The sequence below is a fragment of the Lichenostomus cassidix genome, chromosome 4A, assembly GCF_008360975.1.
Source record: "Lichenostomus cassidix isolate B80296 chromosome 4A, HeHo_3.0, whole genome shotgun sequence".
Taxonomy (NCBI): Eukaryota; Metazoa; Chordata; class Aves; order Passeriformes; family Meliphagidae; genus Lichenostomus; species Lichenostomus cassidix.
The window spans coordinates 19,041,057-19,060,109 of record NC_139485.1 but is presented as its reverse complement, the minus strand read 5'-3'; the positions used below and the strand labels follow the sequence as shown (position 1 = coordinate 19,060,109).

The following is a 19,053-nucleotide window of genomic DNA, read 5'->3' as shown; positions in this document are numbered from 1 at the left end:
TGATCAAGGTACTTCAGAGTTTACCTTATCTAAAATTATTATTTTCAGCTCTAATGAGTATAGTGGGAGTTTGGGTTTTTTCTTAGTCTTGTTTGGTTTGTTTTGGGTTTTTTTCACTCTGTCAGGTTTTTTTAACAATGCAAAAACCAAACAAAGCATTCGGACTAAGCATTTTGAGAAGTTCACCCTGAACTGAATTCAGTGATAGTGCCACTTTCAAATTATTTTTCTTAAATCTTTCAGTTCTTCCAGCACAGTTCTATCCTGAGGGCGCATTTGCACAGTACTAGGTCCTAAACTCAAGCTTATAAAGTCAGGGTGAGAAATGACAGCTGGTGGATAGATATGCCCATTTTGCTCAAGTATTTCATTCTAGAAGTATCTAATAAGGAAATCAGTAAAGAAAAGGTGCGTGGAAAAAGCAGAAACAGAGAATTTAATCCTACTGGTAACTGTTCTTCTGGCCCTACCATTTTCAGGAGGAAACTGGGCTCACCACTCACTGGGCACTTAAGTTCTATATGGTCTCTTTGACCAGTCTGACTTTTTTGTTGTTGTTGTTGTTTTGGTTGTGGGGTTTTTGTTTGTTTGGGTTTTTTTTTTGCAGAGCCTGTTGGTCATTGAAAATGGAAGAAACAAGGAAGCTCTCCCCAAAGTCGAGTAAAAGCAAAGAACCTGTGAAAACAGAATGGGGATCTCAGAGCGTGGTGTTCACCTATTTCCAAGGGGACATTAACAGCATGGTAGATGAACATTTTTCTAGAGCTCTCAGTAATACCAAGAACCCCCAAGACCTGAGCACAAAGTACAAGGGTGAGACTGTTGTCCTGAAAAACGGTGAGCTGCTTTCCATATGTGAGCCTGGCGTTGGTGGGGGTGATTGGCTTTCAGTGAAAAAGTTAAAATCCTTTGAGCCTAAATTTGGAACTGTGTGCAAACAGAAAGCAAGAAAATCATACTTGTAAAGCACTGCGTTATATAGCTCGGACCTCCTGGGTAAATCTCTGTGTTTTCTGGAGTGATTCCCAAGCTTTCCATGGGCCTGTTGGCAGGGCTAGGTCATCATTTTCCAGCCAAGTGTCTCCATCACTGCTGGATGCAATAAGTGCATTATGACTCAAGTTGTCATCTTTACAAAAATATATTTTTCTAAGCTTGCAGCTCTCTAAAAAAACCCTGCCTAAGCTGGTGACACATTTAATACTTAGAAGAAACATTGATGGTGATGGTTTAATCTGCTTTTAATATGAATTTGTGATTGATTTTTAAGTTAAGCAGCACTAAAGTGAATATATATTTCTGTAAAACTGTATATGCAATCTGGTAGCATTCCCTTAGAAGTCCACTGGAATTTGCCTTGGGAAAAAAGTAAGAAATGACAGTACTTTGGATGCTCTCTTTCTCTTTCTAAGTAGACAGCATGTCTCCCCATCAGTGGAACTTCTCTTCACATTGCTACAAACCATATCCATCATCTTCTGTGACAAGCATGGCAGATTCTGCTCTGAATTTTTCTGCTGCTGGTGTGGCAGGCCACTACCAACCATCATCTTTGCAGAGTCACCCAACTCAACCTGCAGATTTATGGCCCTTCCCTCCAATTGGAACTCACAGTGTCACCAGTTCAGTGTATCCTCACACCCTCCCTGATCTGCATGCAGCCGATGAACCGATCTCTGACAGGAAGTACAGTTCTCTTCTTGGCCTTCTGCAACAGGAAAGGTGCTTAACATCCATGCAAGAATGCACCATGAAGCAACACTCAAGTTCTGCTTTTATGACTCGACCTGCCAGGTCACAAAATATGAGTCAATGTTCAGCTCCTGGGGGAGGTAAGAAAATACTTACTATTAGTTTATTCTTTGATGGCTTCTAATGTAAAGTGACAGAATAATACTGTCTGTTCCTAAGCTTCTCAAGCTGAACCCAACTTCAGGCAAACTCAAAAATCTTTTACAATAGATAACCCTGATATGTACTGTGGTACTTGGGATTGGTTAGCCGTGTAGCATGGGTTAATCAAAAAGTGCATTGCCTACTCACACAATTTTTAACCTTCTGGCTTATGTTGGGAGGATATTTTAAGTGAATATAAGCATATTCATAGTGCCATCATGATCTCTACCCCATGAGTATTAGGCATGGTGTGTACCAGATGCTTCCTCATTGGGACCAGAAAGAAGTGGCCAGGAAAGATCCCTGAGCAGCCTCTCACTGCGCAGTGTGTTAATGATGTTCTGAATACAGGATGGGATACTGCAGCCCTTACCAGCGTGGCCAAGGGTTTTTTCTCCCGCCCAGTCTCTCTGTCTATAGCTGGAATGATGAGGGTACAAGGGCTAGTGGACCAGCCTTGCCTTGTCTAGAGCTCCCTGCCGTGAAGCACTGCTCCCCTGCCTGCCAAAGGCTGGCTGCTCCCTGCAGATTTCCCAGAGCTAAGGCAATTCACACAGTGATGACTGTTGCTTTTTTATTATCCACAATTACTAGGAATCCCAATCCTAGGTGCTACCAGCACACAACAGAAAAATGCCTGATGCCTGAAGTCCATTTTTGTCCCCACAGTGTCTAGATTTGCTGGATAATATTGCTCCCTTGTGAGTAATTCTGCCTTTGAGAAGCTCTCTGGGGTCAGGCTTCCTGGCCTGGTGCCTGTTGGGATAGCTCTGCATTGCTGTTCCTAGGCATTCCCCAGTCAGGCAGCTTGACACTGGTCTCCAAGAAAAAGGGTTGTGAAATTGTTTAGGGAGTCCACTGGAAAAATACAGTGCGTCCTACCTGGTGCTTCTGGACAAAAAAGATCCGGCATGTGAAGAAGCAATCCTGAGGCCTAGGTTTTGAAAAATAAGCAGGTATGAAATACCTCCTAGTTACCCAGTTTCACAACTGCATCAGCAGGAATTTGGCAGAATGTGAGCTAAAGACTGCCTGCAGATACAAACAGGAGTTTATCTACAGTTCCTCTTTTGAGGATACAACAGAGCTATGTTGTTACAAAGATGCTGACTGTAGGTGTTTTGTTAACTTATTCTTGCTAGGATGTGTAATGCCTGTCTGTATCTGTGCATGGTAAAGGGAGATTGTCTGTATCTTCAGCTGGAATGCAAACTTTCTGCTCATGATATATGAGCAGAGCTTTTGTGTATGTGTTGCACAGGCACTCATGTTAGACTTTGTGTAGGTCGTGAATGACAATTTAACTACTTTAAAGACACTGTTTGGACTTCTAGGATTTCATTTAAAAACAAGATAAGGTGCCCTCTTCCCCCAAGGGGGCAATATGAGCCTCTGAAGACTCAAGGGAGCCCCACGAACAGACTCTTTTAGAAAAGGAGATATTTCATTAAATTTGTTTTGTGTTGAAAACAGAGAAGCACTGCTAACAACAGTGGACTTTTTTTTCCCAAAAATTCAGAAAGAAAATGAGTGAGGAAGAAACTGGAAAGGAAATTAAACAGCTCCCCAGCCATTACCAATTAAAGTCTTTTCTTTCAGGATGTATACAGGGCCTTTCTGACTATTCAGGGAGCCTCTACATACCTCACATGTAACACTATCCATGTGATTATCAAACAACCCAACAAGGATCGATAAGAAGTGGCTGGTACATGTCTGCAGGGAGTCTTTGGCAAATCCCTAGGATGTGTACATTTAGTTTGGCTGTGGGAGTCCCTGTTTCCTGGCCCTATCTGTTAAATATACTTCTCCTTGTGCTTTGTCATGTTTAAGAACAGCTGATATTTATATTTATGGAAGTGTATGTTGCTGTGCCAGACAGCACAGAGCTCCTCAGCACCTGTGCTATAGGCTGGGCTGCAAAAGCACAGTGTTTCTTTAGTAACTACTGTCTACTTTTAGCTCTGTGCTGAATGTCTGCTCATCCCCAGTATTTTTAATTTTCTTTTAAGAGAGGAAAGCAAGCTCTTACCAAGGCTCAGAAAATCCCAGTGTAAGCCATGCCACTGCAGGTGAGTAAAGAAACCAGCAGGTTTGGAATAAATCAGATACCAGCATTTCTTATGTATGCAGAATTAAAGATGCTTCCATGTTTGCATCCAGACTGTATTTCAGAAACTTGCTTTTCCCCCAGATAGAACAACCATCTCCCATAACTGTATTAACAAAGCAGAAGAAAAACATTGCATTATATTAAAATGAGATACATTATTTTTTTTAACCCCATCTACATTAGCTTTTGTGCTTATACCATCAGGCTGCCATTTCACAATGCCTGTTTTGTACTCGCTGTCTGAATTTCAGATCCCAGAAAGATAGAATAGCCCTTGCTTTTGTACCTCAAGCGCCCATGTGGTTGCACTGCTGCAGTTTGCACCAACAAACCCACCACACTGCTGGATAAGTTGTTCTAATAAATTAATCCCAAATCATTCAGGCTTCCATATTTTTATTAGTCTCTTGAGACTGGTCATATGCCATGTTGGCCCTTTGATGTGCATTGTTTTGGGGACACTTTGGATGGGTCATTCTGGTTCTTCTAGTAAGGGCTCTTTCGCACCAGACCCAAAGGTGCAATTTTGTTTGCACAACATCTTAAGAGATTGCAAGGACTGTGTTGTTTGACCGTCCTGATGCTGCTGTATCTTTCAGGTATTCAGATTCATGACAGAAGACAAGATTTGTACTTTTAGCAACTGGATATTTCTACTTTTTTCTGAAAGAGAAAGTTATTTCTGTGAACTTTTATTATTTGCAACTGTGAATCAAGAAGAAATGAACTGCAGCTATCCTGTGGGGTTTTTTTTCCTCTCAGCTGGAAGAATACATGTAATATTTACTATTTGGGGAATGACAAAATCATCCTTTTCTATACAGTACGTAATTTCTAATGTTTGTGGTATTATCCTCAGTATGACGGTATATTTGTTGTGGAGATACATTGTCTGTTTCAGTCTTTTCATGTAGCCCTCTTGAAAGTACTCTTAGCACTTTTTAATCTTTCAGTGTTTATTCATTTACCGTCTCCTGATAAGAAGCACAATTCTTATCAATGCAGCTGATAACCAATAAGTGCAGGGATGCAGTTAGCATAAATTTAATGCTGCAGCTTCTTCATTTGATTTGATATCTCCATATTGTTTAACACAGTCTTAGGCCACTGACAAGGGACTTCAACCGCAGCCCAGCAAAGCACATTATTGTACTTATGTTTTGAGAGTGCAGCAATTTGTAACCATATTTGCAATTCGTAGGGATACTCTTCGGAAACTCTATAATATGCTTATGCCTGAAGGCTCTGTTTTGCTCTCTCACTAATGCATAATCATCCTCTAGAAAGCAGTGAATTCACAATAGCTCTGAGAGGAAACCTGGATTCTCATTGGGTGAAATTAAAATACCATTCAGCAAAAAGCTGGAGGTAGGAGTGTTTATTTCCCAGCTTCTCTGCAGGTATAAGATTCTTTTTCTAAATAAACTCGGTGGGTTTATCTTTTCCTTCTCCATTAGTTATACATTAATATCATGTACTGGAGTATGATTAGCTTTTTCTGGCAGCTCTATGCAGTTGCTTAAGGCAATTTGACCTCTGAGATCACAGAGCTTGTGATTTTATAGGACAAATCCTGAGCTGGTATAAGTGCTTGTGACTGTTGTACCAGATATCTCTGCTGCCACTGCTCCAGTTGAAACACCTTGTGTAATTTTATAAATAACGAGTTTAGCAAGTTCAGGTGTTTATGGTACTAACTTACAAACTGAGATTTTACATTTTTTTACAAGTTTGCTCTAGCAGATACATGTTCTAGATCAATCTGATATCACAAGAGGAGCTGTTTTAACTAAATTAATAGGATACACCAACATCCTGTCTCCCTGTAGATGAACACTGAAAAAATAAAACCCATTCCTTTTCAATATTTCAACAAAAATCTCTTTCTTCTAAGAATACTTCTCCAAGTAGTTTTCTTTTGTTATCCCAAATAACTTAATTCCCTGATTTTTAAGGCTACACGGTAATGTAATCTGACTTCCTCTATGGGACAAAGACAAGATTTCCAACCTGTACTCTGTGCATCTGTCTTACTGGCATGTGCTATAATTCTAGTGAATCTATTGCTTCAAAATATTGTTGGTTTTTTTTTTTCTCTCTCTCTTCCATCCCTCCAAAGGAAAATGCTTATATAATTTCTCTTTAATTTCTGAGAAGACAGTCTATTTAAATGCTCTTAAATGTAGTGCTTCATTTAACAATTTGGTTCTTGAAATGTTACAGCTGGGAATATTCAAGATGACTTTTGAAACCCTCGGTTCTGGTGAATCAGACAAGTGGGGCTGGACGATGTGGGGGCGGGGAGGAAGCCCTTGTTTTTAAATGCATGTCCCTTATTGCAAGAACGTGAGGCTCTGCCTTGAAAGGTTAATGCTGTGAGCCATTGCTGTAAGGCTTGGTGATACTGTGTCCTCATTGTCCAGCTCTCTGGCAGACCTGGGGAAAGGGAACAAGTGTCCGAGTAACCCAAGGGTCCCTGGACCCCTTGCACAATGCAGGCTCCACACTGGGCACACAGGTGCTTGCTGACTTCCTTGGCTTTTAGAAAAATGAGGATGGAAAGAGGACTGTGGCACAGAGGCTCTGCTACTCTGTCATTTTGTCTTACACCATCACTGCACTGTGCACCGGAGTGTGCCCGGGTTTATGGCATTTCACTGCGTTTCTGCAATAAAAATAGTTAACCCATCACTGTAATTTGCCTTTAATGATTTAGTATAACAGAGTTTTGAACATTTCACAGCAGTTCTCTGCATCAAGAAGGCTTTTCTTTATATGTGTATAAATTAAAAATATATAGATACACATATATGCTCCTCTAGAATATTGTTTGTCCAGAGTGGAGTGTTTCCTGCTTTCCAGCCCAGGCTGTTGCTGTGTTCCTGTGCTGCCCTGCTGCTGTCATGTTCCGGTGACTGTGTCTTCATTTCCATTCAGTGTGTGCTCTCCTTGCTGGGAAGGACTTGGCAGCCGGCACGCTGCATCCAGCATCTACCATCTGGTACTTCCCACGGTTATTTTCTGTCCCTCCTCTGAATATAGCAATCCTGGTAGTGATAGGAGAAGGGATGCTGGATGTTCCAAGAGCTTCTAACTCCCTGAATGCTCATGGACCTCTCACACAGAAGGATAGACAGGGACCAGGTGTTACATCCCTGGAAGTGTTCAAAAAGTGTGTGGATGTGGCTCTTGCAGATGTGGTTTAGTGGTGAACATAGTGATGCTGGGTTAATGGTTGGACTTAGTGACCTGGGAGGTCTTTCCAACCTTAATGATTTTATGATTTTCTATTAATTTACTGACTCTGTGAGAAGCTACTATTTGCTTTCAATTGGGTGTCCTCTAGTCCAGGAATAACTTGTTTGCACAGATGGCTTTTCTCCTGTCTTTCTGATGGGCAGATGTGATACCAACTACATGCTCTATGAGCTCTGGAAAGAGATGAATGCCGAGACATAGTCAAGCCTTGGACATGCCTTCCCTGTGTGGAGCCTGGGCCTTTTTTTACTCAGCTGCAGGAAGTGGTGTGCGTTTTTTCACCATGCGTGTCCCAGGACACAGACACTTTGCAGGAGTCTTGCTCTGACTCCTCACATGAGCTGGCCCTGGTCCAGGTCCTCCTCTGATGGTCAGATAAACCTTGTGGGTGGCTGGGAGCAGCAAGCTGGCTTAGCTACTCCACCCTGCTTTAGTCACTCATTAGTAGTGTTAAAAATAGTCCCAGACTGCAGTGACAAACAAGAGACATTCTTTTGCTATGAAAGAAAAAACAGAAGGTTATTTTATATATATATATATGTGTGTGTGTGTGTGTGTGTGTGTGTGTGTGTGTATAAAAGCAAGAATGCTCACCCCTTTCAAAGAAGGAAACACAAGCTTTCATTTGCTTTTGTTCACGTGTCAATTAATTTGTCCCATCCCAGGTGAGCAAGAGATACCTCATGTACCCGTGTGGCATGTAGCCTTTGGTAAACATTCACTCATCACTGGAATTTTTTACTGTCTTGTGGTTTTTAATCCTCTTTTCTGGCAGGCTCTACCAAGCACTGCAGTCCTGGTCCAGGGTAAAAGTGTTGTTGCACCGCTTTGTTCTGTGTTCTGTTTTCCTGCTCTATCTGGTTTAAAACATTGCATGTTTGGGGCTCAGGGCTCTATTTCACTCAGCTGCTGTCCCACTGAAAGCTTGGTACTCCTCTGAGCTAGCATATATCATTACACATGGAGGATTTGAGCAGAAAACTGGTGCTAACTGGTGGTTTTGGTGCCTTGGTATCTGGGAGGGGTTTCAGTATCAGAGGCTGTGTCAGGGAGCTGTGTGTTACTGCTTCGACAATATTGCTGCACAAGAACCTGCACTGTGGTCACATCCTACAGATCACAATTTATTTACTGAGAAGGTGCAAAGGTCGCTGAGAGGTGGGCAAGCAGCAGCTGGGCTCTCCAGGACTGCACAGAGGTTATTTGCCAGTGACTGGACCCATAATGGAGCTCACTGCACCAGTGTGAGCCAACTCAGATATGGTATTCCCCAAAACAGGGTCCAGCAGTAGTGCTCAGGGTCCCCTCTGAGCCACGACAAACTTGGAATTCACTCGTGATTCATGCTGTCCCCCAACCTGGTTTCTAGGAGGGGGTTAACTTGGGTGCAGCAAAGCCCTCAGAAAGGTGGCTACTTCCCAGACCTTCATCCTCACCTCTGCACCCCCATCTCCTTCCATTGCCCCAGCCTGGGCTTTGCAAGCTCTGGATTTGTTTCTGAGCAGGGGCATTTGTGTTTTCCCCAACTCTCTTTCTCCAAAAGGTTAAGGCTGGATTCAGCACAGGCTTGTAAAAATATTATCAAGCAGCATGTCATTCTGGAATATAACAGTATTAAAACTTCTGATTTTGATCTTTCCACCTGAGAGAGGGATTAAAACCAGCTCTTTCCCATCCAAAAATAAAATATTTCTATGCTCAGAATTATAAAACACTTGATTAGCTCCCAATACTGTGTTTTCACAGAGTGACGTGTCACTTTAGATAGATCTCTCTGCCAAAAAGAAAAACAAATTGAGTGGATGGAAGGAAACTCAATGTACTGAATGCCCAAAGGGCATCTCTGGTGACTGAGCACAGCCTAAAATAATCCTGTACCAGCTGTCTGTGTACACTCTGTGCCTGGAGAGCAGTGGAGAAGCACCCCCACTCTCTGTGGCCCATGGTGAACTGCTCAAATATTGACAAGTCTCAAGCATGTGCTGGGTAAATTATATTTAAATGAAGTTGCCACTGCACTCAACCTACTCAACCTACTCCAGGGGAAAATGCATGAGCCAATTAAAAAGGATAGGCAATAAGGAAAGTCCTCCAGCTGGACTTTTTGATGCATAAAGTAGTTTCTTTTTTCTTTTTTAAGGTAGACTAAGTAGATTCTAAGGAAAACTTCTGGCTTTAGTCAAGCTGTCACATAACCAAGACGTTTGAGGCATACGATGCTATCATAGCTCCACCTACCCCATATTGTTTGTTGGTGCGAGACTTGTGCCATGTTTTAGGAAAAGATTAGCATTAGGAAACACTTTCTTTTCCCCCCTTCCCAAGGTTGCACTAATGACTGCTGACTGGAAGTGTGCAAAGAACAGTCAGGCATTATTCTGCTTGCAAATGACAAAGGGACTTTGCTAGAAAAACAGCATCAAGGACTGTGCCACTTGTGGGTGCATAACAACCAAGTTTGCTGCATAGCACAAAGGTGAGCGATTTACTCTGAGTAAAAGAGCAGGGGCAAGAGAAGTTGGGATTGTTTCCACTTAGCTCCGTGCAGGATTTAAGCACCCTCTTGCTGACCTCTACATTTGCAAACAGAGCATGAAATTATTGCCCAACAGCTGCTCTGGGCGATTGGGACTGTTTTTCTGGGTTTGTTCAAATATGTAGGACCAGAATCATAACTGCACCATTGTTTCCTGCAAAACAATTAGTACAGAGAATTCGGTTTATTAGATGGATTTAAGGCTTAAAATCCACCTGCATCCCCTCTAAGGTGGTACATGGAACAGAGCTGGTTGGTGGGGCTCCTTCCATCCCAAGCCAGGGCTGAGCTGCTGACAGGGCATGAGAAACATCTGCCTGCTCAGGGCTGGAGGTTGAGCTGGGTCTAATGAGGAGGTTTCTAGGTCTGCCCTTCAAAACACACTGTTGAGGAGCTATTGTCTTGCAGGAACACCCGAGGGATGGTGGGACAACGGGGAAGATCAGGAGGGAAAGTCACAGGGGAGCTCAGAGACGTGGGCAGACAGCAAGTCAGGGATGCACCACATCCCTGCAAGGCATCCTGGGCAGCATCCTCCTGGCACAGGCACAAGCAGGGACACCCCTGCCTGGACAGAAACCTGTTGTCTGCCCACAGGCTCTGTAGTGGTATCCCAAAATGCAGTTGCTTTTGTTTGGTTTGGTTTTTTTATCCTTGCCTCACAGGAAAGCAGTCTGAAAATACTGTTGAGAAATGAAAAGCAGCTCTGGAATCATCCTGCAGGGAGTTGGTGCTGCAGCAGGATGTCAAGTTGCTCTGATTCCAGGCAGTTTTCCACACTGATACATGGCACAAACCATCGTGTGACAGGGACTAATGAGAACTGCTGCCTGTCTGCATGAAGAAATGCTTGGGAAGGGAGGGGTTTCAGGGAGAGCCTTCTCTGATGCTGCTCCTTGCCTGGGAAAATTGCTTTCGGTGGTTTTGCAAACTGGGAAGTGCAAGAAGCGAGAAACAGGTTTATGCCCCTGTGCAAATCCACCCCCTGGTCTCTCATACATACAGCTGGCACAGAAATCTGATTTAATGAAGACTGAAAAGCCCAGGATTTCCTGGCCTGATTCGGGCTTTTATGCTTATGAAGGCAGGCACAGCCTCCCTCAGATGCAGCAGAGCATCAGGAGCTGCAGCTGTGGCAGTCCTGCTCATGCCTCTGACTTTGTTTATGTCAATAAGAGCAGGAATGTTGCACATCTCTGTAGGCACGACCAAAAGGAAGAAATTTGTGTCTCTAGTCTCTCTGGCTTTGTTTGAGTAGTTCTGGGATTGTGTTCTGCATCTTTTTTAGCAATCCTGAAATGAGGGAGAGAAATCTGTAATTAAATCAATACATATGTAAGCGAGCATCTGCCACAGAACCAGCTTTACTTCTTTATGTTAAACATGTATTTCTGTTGACGCATTATTTGTGACATATTCTTTGTATGTAAGGGTGTCATTAAATTGGATTTTGGCTTGATTGAAGCAAATAAATGAGTCAAATCATGCTAAGCACTTGCGGGATTTCTTAAGCTGTTACCTTGGCTCTTGATGTGTGTTCTTGAGGCTGTCTTGGCTGACAGCTACTTTGATGATTTATGATAATTCAGAAGTAGGTTTGGATAAATTATTCAGGTAATAACCAGTTTGGGGGTTTTCACTGATCAGATGTGGCTGGATGTGAAACTAAGAGCCCTTCTTGAAAGCCCGCATTTAGATCCGGTTTGTTTCTGGACTTCTCTAAGAGGCCTTCAGAAGCAATGGCTTCAATAACTTCAGTCTAATTCCTTGGTGGCTCTAAAATCAAGTAGCTCTATTTCATTCATCTGGCATACAGGAAAAATACTGAGAGCCTGTAGTCCTTATGGCATGAAAGAAGGCACTGTTATTGCCCATGTAGGAAATTAGTCTGGTCTTTCATTTCCTGAATGCTCAGTGCTGCTGTGTAACTGAATATCCAGGGATAAACGTGATCCGGTTTTTTTTAATTTCTTTTCGGAGCTTGGACCTTGTTGGTGATTGATACTGGTACTGAGCTTGGTTCATGCAAAGTCCTCTTTATTGTACAGAGCACGTCTTTTTATACTGCTTCTATACAAACTATAGCTTAGCTGTTACAATAACTTGGTTTCCATGGTTACGTTTTGCTTTTCGTAAAAGCTACTGATCACCGCCATCTCACTTAGCCTCTTCTATATATAGAAAACTACTTACGCATAAGATAAACACAAACTTGTTTTACTCTTTGTCTCAGCCCCTGCTAGGGGCGACTCAGCTTATTTCTCTTAATGGTTCACATTAACTGATTACAAAAGACTTCTGCCGCCCTCCGACCCTGCAGCTCCGCCCCGAACTCCCACAGGACCTCCCTAAATCTCTCGTCAAAAAATTTTACGTATTCCTAGCTGATCTCTTTGGAAAATTGATAGTATTGGTGACTGTGCTGTCTGTGATTATTCATTCTGCAGTGACACTCCAGGGGTTGATGGGCTTCTGTGTTGTGCTTCGGTGCTGCTGGTGTGTGGGTGGCAGGGTCAGAGGATGAGCATTCCCTCCTAAGTTTGGAAATCCAGCTGTGTCAGTATGGCTCAGTCAGGAAGGTTACCTGATCTCACCCTGTTATATATGTATTTTTTCTGCAACAGGTTTTCACAAGTGTGCATTGTCCCCTGTGTCACTTGGTCTAGAAATGCCACATGTCTTCCCTTTCCAGGGTTTTTCTCTTTATCTCCTGCTTTGTGTTACTTCCACCACTATGATGGACGGAGAGTGAGCACAGTCAAAACAGCAAATCCAAACCTCTGGCTCCTTCTCCATGTTCCAGCACCTGGCAATTATTACTCTGTGTGCCTGCAGATGTGCAATGTGTTTGCACATGCCATCAAGTTTGCCTCTGGTTTGTGTGTGCACTCATGGTGCTGCTGGGGCTTGTGGGAGATACATGGTGCAGCTCCTGGGTGACAGATGCCAGGTCATGATGCTGGCTTGATAATTCCAGGAAGTTCCATCAGGACAAGGCTAATCTGCTGTGTAGAGGTTCAGAATGAAAAGACGCTCAGTGAACGTCTTTTCAAGGACTTTGACATTTGTCACACTCTGCTGCTGTTGCAGTCTTTGTACAGTACATTGGCTGTATGAACAGCAAAAGACCCAAGGATAAGTAATGTTTTGGGGCAAGGAGTACAAATACTACCGTTTTGCCTTTTGATAAAAGAGGAAGATATTTGGAAAAGCCGCCTGCGATGCACAGCGGAAGATGGATAATGCAAAGCTCATGCCTGCTCCAGGCAAATTCCTTTGCATATGCCTTAGTCCTCCAAAGGTGACAGTAACAGACTGCAGGCAAGCCAGATCTTCTTCCTAAGGTCCAGGCTCCAACAGCTACTGCTGCCTCTCAAGGAACTATGCTGTGTCCCAGAGCTGCTGTCAAACAGTGCACTGTGAGAAGCAAACTTTCCATCACATTTAGCTTGGAGAAGTTCTACATTACTGCACTGCATCAGTAAAACTAGTGAATTCTAATAGTCATTCTTAGTCATTCTAAGAAAATGAAAGCTGTAGAGCAGCTCGGCAAGGATCAGACAAGGGGAAACAAGAGTTTATATGTCATGGTGTCGTGGTTGCCAGGGTGGCTTGGGGGCTTTTACCTGCTCTTCCGCACTGTGGCTGCCAGTGTTTGGGCTGAGCACACACTGAGCCAGCCCTGCACCCATGGACTGCGGGGAAAGCCGTTGTGAACCTTGACAGTACACTCACCAACCATGAGGTGCTGCTTCTTTGCAAAGGAAACCTGCACCTGAGGTCTCTTCAGACAGAGGAATTCCTGAAACTGGGTTTACTCTTTTCTTTAAGCAAGTCATGTCCCTGGCATGAGCACAAAAAATGTTGTTATGTCAGCAGCAGCTTTTGCACTTTTACTTTTCTCCCTACAAAGCCATTTGCTCTGCAGCCTGATTTGTGACCACATCCCTGGGGCACTAGGCAGGTGAGGCAGGATTTGTGCTTGGCTGCAGGGCTTCTCTGGCGTCTTCTGTGGCATCACATCTCAGCATGAAGACCCTTCATTTTTCACCACTGTCTTCCAGGTGCTGGGTGAGGCAGGGATGAAGGGATGAATGGGGCAGGGAGAGGAACTGGAGGAATCAGTAGATGGCAGAATTGTTCTCTGCTCTCTGCTGTTCCTCTCGCAGGTTCACAAGGATTTTATGGTGGATTGTTATCAAGATGATGCCCCAAGGCTGGAGGTATTCAGCCTGGCCAAGGTGCAAGCTGGGGCAGGGGCTGGGGCTGGGGTGAGCATTCCTACCATCATGTCACAACTGCAGCAGGAGTAGCAGCATGCAGGGAAAGAGCTCCATGTGATGCCATCATGACCTACTCAGAGCATCCCGGCTTACAGCTCTGAGGCAAAAGGGTTGTGTAACACCATTGCAGTGTCTATTGCGTGCATGGAAGGCAGCATTGCTCTGCCTCTACCTTGCTTTGCAAGAGATTCAAGATTGGTTTTGATACCTCTGACCATGTGCACAGTATCTTGGTTGGGCTCCCAGACTGAGATGGTTACATATGAATTTCCACCTGAGTACAGATTCCTCCTGCCCCCCGGTGCTGCCTTCTCCGTGTGGTTGGTTAGTTCCACGCAGGGGCTGAGGATTTCCTCCCCTAAGCCTTCAGATCAGAGCAGTGTTCCTTGTCTGCCCCTTGCCCCTTTGGCTGCCCACCCTGCCTGGCTCATCTCCTGCCATTGACAGCAATGCCATTCTCTCTTGCTCACCTTAGAGTTCTGTGTGACCCCAACAGGATCCTAGTGAACTGGAATGATGAACACAGCCTTCCAGAAGATCCAAAGATCAATGGGGAGAGAGGAGAAATGACAACAAGGCTGACAGGGGATGAGTGAAGACCCAAAGAGGTGATTCTCATAGTGGTGAAGCAAGCCCTGTGATGAGAGCCTTGAGGAGCTTGATGTGTGGAAGGTTTGGGAAAAGATGAGTAATTTTCATTAATATTACCTTGGCAGGGGGACTGTGGTGTAATGCAGGAGAAACAGGCAAAAGATTGAACTACTGGCTGTCAAATCTGCCTTGGGAGATTGTCCATCTTTTGATTATTTCCAATCAGGATCCAGATGATTTGCTTCAGGATGTGTTGCTGTGCAGCCCCAGTGGAATTACCAGGCACAGCCAGCCCAGGACTCAGACATGGTGAGGGCTCACTGCAAACCTCCACCTATGGAGGGAGGGAAAGGAGGGAAAGGCTGAGCAGGATGGCAGCTCATTCAGGTTTTGTCTTACCCACTTCCAAGGACAGAACCCACACAAAATCCTTGGGGTCCCATCCATCCAAGCGCTGCACGTGGCATCACCTCCTGGACTTTGACCAAGAGCTGTGAAACTGTCCATCTTTTCACAATGCCTTGATCCACGGGCATGTCCCACCCAGTGGCCAGGGACCCTAGTGGAGTGGTGGGAGCTGAGGTGGCTCTGCTGAATACTGATGAGGCTTGTTTGTGCAGTCCAGCAAGTGCTCGGAGCCTGTTGCAGTCGCGGCTGCCAAGGGCTCAGCCGCGCAGTGGCGGGAGGAACGGCAGCATCCTCCCTCTCCTCCCGAGGCTTTTGTTTTGTTTGTGTCCCACAGGGATGCTGAACGCGCAGTCCCGTCTGCCTTTTTGTACCGACGGGGCAGGCAGGGAGGAAGGAGAGATGCAAAGGTGATGCTTGGACCCTCCCCACTCACCCATCGCGCCGCGCCGTGGGAGGCAGCGCTAGAATCGGCAGCCCTGCAGCCTCCCTGGGTTTCGCTTTCCCCCACACCTCCCCTCTCCTTTCACAACATGAAAGGGCAGAACCTCGACGGGGCGTTTTCACTGCGGTATTGATGGGCGCAGGCCCCCGCACCGCGTGCAGGGAGGGCAGCTTTTGGCACTTGACCGAGAGCGGGGGAAGGCACGGGATGTTCTGCTCCCTTCCGCCCTGACTCAGGCAAGAGGGGCTTGTTGGGCAGGGCCAGGACCGTGGGCCTCCCCACACTGGGATCTATTTTTAGGAATTTGGGAGAAGTAGGTGCAGCCTTTACAGCAAGAAGTTTCTAGTGCCATTTGTGGTTTCACAGCTTCAGCAAAGCTCAGCATCAGCAGTTTCAAGGCCAGGTGCTCTCTGTGGCTCAGCACAGCAAGTCTGGCATCGTCACCCAGATGTGGCACAAAAGCCACATGCCCTTGGGGCCCTCCATCCTCTGCGGGGTCAGTAGGGCTTGTTTCTTTGCTGTTCCCTGCTCTCCATCCATCTCAGTCCCCTGGGGAACAGGCTGGCTCAGGGTGCAACCATAGGTCATACAGAAGAGCAGGAAGCTGAAGGGATAAGGAGGGAAGGGGGCACAGGGGACAGTGACCATTGAACCAAGGTTGCTCAGAGGGACAGCAGCACCTCAGTGCTCTTTACCATTGTTATTTTCTGCTCTGGAGAGTAGCAGAGAAAGAGATGTCTGGAAGGCAGATGTCCCCTGACATCCGCGGGGAAAATGCAGTGGAGTTGGCACTGTACACCTGATCTGATCTACCTGCTGGGACAACCTGTGTTCACATCTGCTGGAGCTTGGAACTTTTGCTGATCTCCATGGAGACTCCACATGGGTGTCTCCATGGCTGAGGACCATGGCGAGCAATGGGGCTGCAGCCTGCCATTGCCACCATTGTATGGCTACAACCACCATATTCTGCTCTTCTCTTCCACAGGGGGATGTGACTTTCACAAGTGTTGACATGTTCATCTCTCTCTGAAACTGCTTCTCACTGCTCTGGACTCCAAGAACTTTCTCTTATTCATGCTGAGGTAGATAATGAACAGAAATTGCAACACAACCTTTCCTTCTCTGGATGCTGGTGATGTTTTCTGCAGTGTTCTGGCTATGTCTATTCCCTCTTCCTCTCTGATGACAGGATTGTCCTGGAGACATGAGAGCTCAGACGATACAGGAGAGTGAAAAATCTAAAGAAGTGACAAAGAAAATGGTGGAAAATTAAAATTTTCCTTCTGCCCTTGGCCCTGTGTTGAAAGGACTTAATTTAGGTTTCTCTCATAGGTTCCTTTCTGCATCCCTCCCACGGGGATGCAGGCAAACTTCTTTTCTGACTCAGAATAAAATCTTCTTTTTGAGTATATTGTTCTTGGCACTGCACAACACCCAGCTTCTGTTAATTGTAAAGAGCACGTGGGGCAAGCAGCACATTTTAAAAAGCTAGTCAAGAAACCACAGTGGGCATCAAAAAAAAACCCCAGAAAATCACTCTCTTCTCAGCAGCTTTCACCTTGCTGCCTTCAGAGATGTTACCAGTCTTTGATAGATCACAGGGGCAGGCAACCGGATATTTTCTCAGTAAACAAAACTCCGAGCCCTGAGTACAAGTGGAGACAATTTGCTGATCAGCGGAAATATCACAGCTAGGGCAGTAGGAATGCAAGTGATGGATCACAGTTTCCCATCATCTCACCCAGGGGTTATCTGGCTCAAGGAACTGTGCCAGTTTGGGCTCCCAAGCGGGTGGGCATGGTTACGTTCAGAGAATTTGATGGGGTGGTGGAATAAAACCCACTTGATTTCATGTGAAATTGTGACTTCATCTTTCCTGGGATTATCCCATGATGGCAGACTCTTCCTTCTGGTGTTGGGTCCTCTCTTCCTCACCCATCATCCCTCTGGATCATGCCCCACTTTCCCCAAGAATTTGTTCCCCGCTCTCCTATGCTCCCCCATGTTCCTACAGCAGCCAGTCAGGGAAGTGCATCCTTCCATCCTTACTAGCCATTTGAAGAAGTGAGGTAGCAAAAGAGCGTGTCCTGAGGTGGCATCAGAGCATGTCCTGAGGTGCCAACAACCCCACACACCCTGCAGCAGGTCTTTCCTCCTGGGTTGCCTGGCTCTGAACAGCAGTGGTGCCAGAACAGCCCATTGGGGCTCTGCCTTCCACAGCACCTCCTGTCTGATCCAACACTCCTGGCAGAGCAGCCATGGTGGTCCAGCTTGAGCCAGAGAAGCCTCAGGACCAGGTGATGCAGAGTGGACAGCTCCCAAGGGCTGCTCTACACCAGCCACAACAGCGAGGGGCTGGATTGCTGGTGTGGAGCAATGGTTTCCTGAAGAGGAGCTGCTGCTGACAAACCTCTGCCAGGATCCCCCCTGTCATATTTTCCACCTGGTTTCTCCTATCAGAATGCTACTGCGGAGCAACTCAGTTTCCTGGTTTGCAGCACAAGCTGGCCAACCCTTCAGTGGTGTTTTGTGCTGGGTGCCCAAACTGGAGCCTCTCCCCATCCTCCTCAACAAACCTGTCAGCCCACCCAAGGCTCCAGCCTCCCCATCAAGGTGCATGCAATGGGACCAGCGATGTGCTTCGGCTTTTCAGGAATTTCCTATAGGTTCTTCTCATGTCAGTGAAGCAGGTGGCTATAGAGAAGTGTCTTTGAAGAGGTTTTGTCTGCTGGAGAAAGCCAAGGCTCAGGAATAGCTGTGCAAAAACTCTGCAAAATTGGCGTTGTGGTTTCACACATTGTCAGTTGCCTCTGTCCCAACACATTCAGGAACAGTACTAAGTGATGACTTGTCATATAATTTTGTTTCTCATGTAGTGACTTCCCCCAGATGTGTTAAATTTAGAGGAAACTGTGAAGAGCCCTGGAACATGCAGGTGAGTGTGATGGGGCTAAGGCATGGCATGAGGACTCCGGGGAGCTGGTGCTGCTCCCCACTGTGATTTCACGGCCCTCAGTTGCCTGGGGTGTTCTTGGAAATATTCAAACAGCTTTTTGTCTGTGGCAAGCTTGCCATGGTAGGGACGTTGTGCAGGAGCTTGATGTCAGACCAGACGCCTGAGAGGAGGCCAGGCTTGGCTTTTCCAAAGATTATGGCAATTTTAAGACAAAAAGGAATAAAATCAGGCACTTGGCACTGACCCCAGGCTGTGTGTGGGCCTGGTTCTCTGCACAGCAGAGCTGCAAGCCTGAGGGACCAGGTCCAAAGCCCACTGATGCTGAGGAGACCCCTTTGGGGACATAATTCATGTATCCCCAGCACTGTTTGGGTTACCTTGCTGCAGCTGGGAGGATGCTCCTGGGGAGACTGGGAAGTCCTGGTGAGCTGAGCAGCAAGGCAGCCCCTGGATGGTCAGGGTGTGCAGGCAGCCCTCAGCATACAGGTACCCAGGGGCAGGGGCTCCAGGGGCCACTCTCTCCTTTAGAAGGCAAAATGGAGGCTGACTTTGGAGCTGGCAGCCTCT

General features: G+C 45.8%; 1 protein-coding gene across 1 annotated transcript; it reads left to right on the top strand.

Moving 5' to 3' along the window:
• The first annotated feature begins 1 nt into the window (after position 1).
• Positions 2–8,092, top strand: VGLL1 (vestigial like family member 1). Its single transcript, XM_085060788.1, has 4 exons — positions 2–837; positions 1,413–1,832; positions 3,909–3,968; positions 4,609–8,092. Exons 1-4 carry the CDS (start codon positions 522–524, stop codon positions 4,647–4,649), a joined length of 837 nt encoding a protein of 278 aa, XP_084916914.1. The 5' UTR covers positions 2–521; the 3' UTR covers positions 4,650–8,092.
• The last annotated feature ends 10,961 nt before the right edge of the window (positions 8,093–19,053 follow it).

Excerpts from the sequence above, each read along its gene's own strand:
- VGLL1 (XM_085060788.1), top strand. The coding sequence starts at position 522 with ATGGTCTCTTTGACCAGTCTGACTTTTTTGTTGTTGTTGTTGTTTTGG. Across the intron at positions 838-1,412 it reads GACTGTTGTCCTGAAAAACG|TAGACAGCATGTCTCCCCAT; the intron begins GTGAGCTGCTTT and ends TCTCTTTCTAAG. Across the intron at positions 1,833-3,908 it reads ATGTTCAGCTCCTGGGGGAG|AGAGGAAAGCAAGCTCTTAC; the intron begins GTAAGAAAATAC and ends TTTTCTTTTAAG.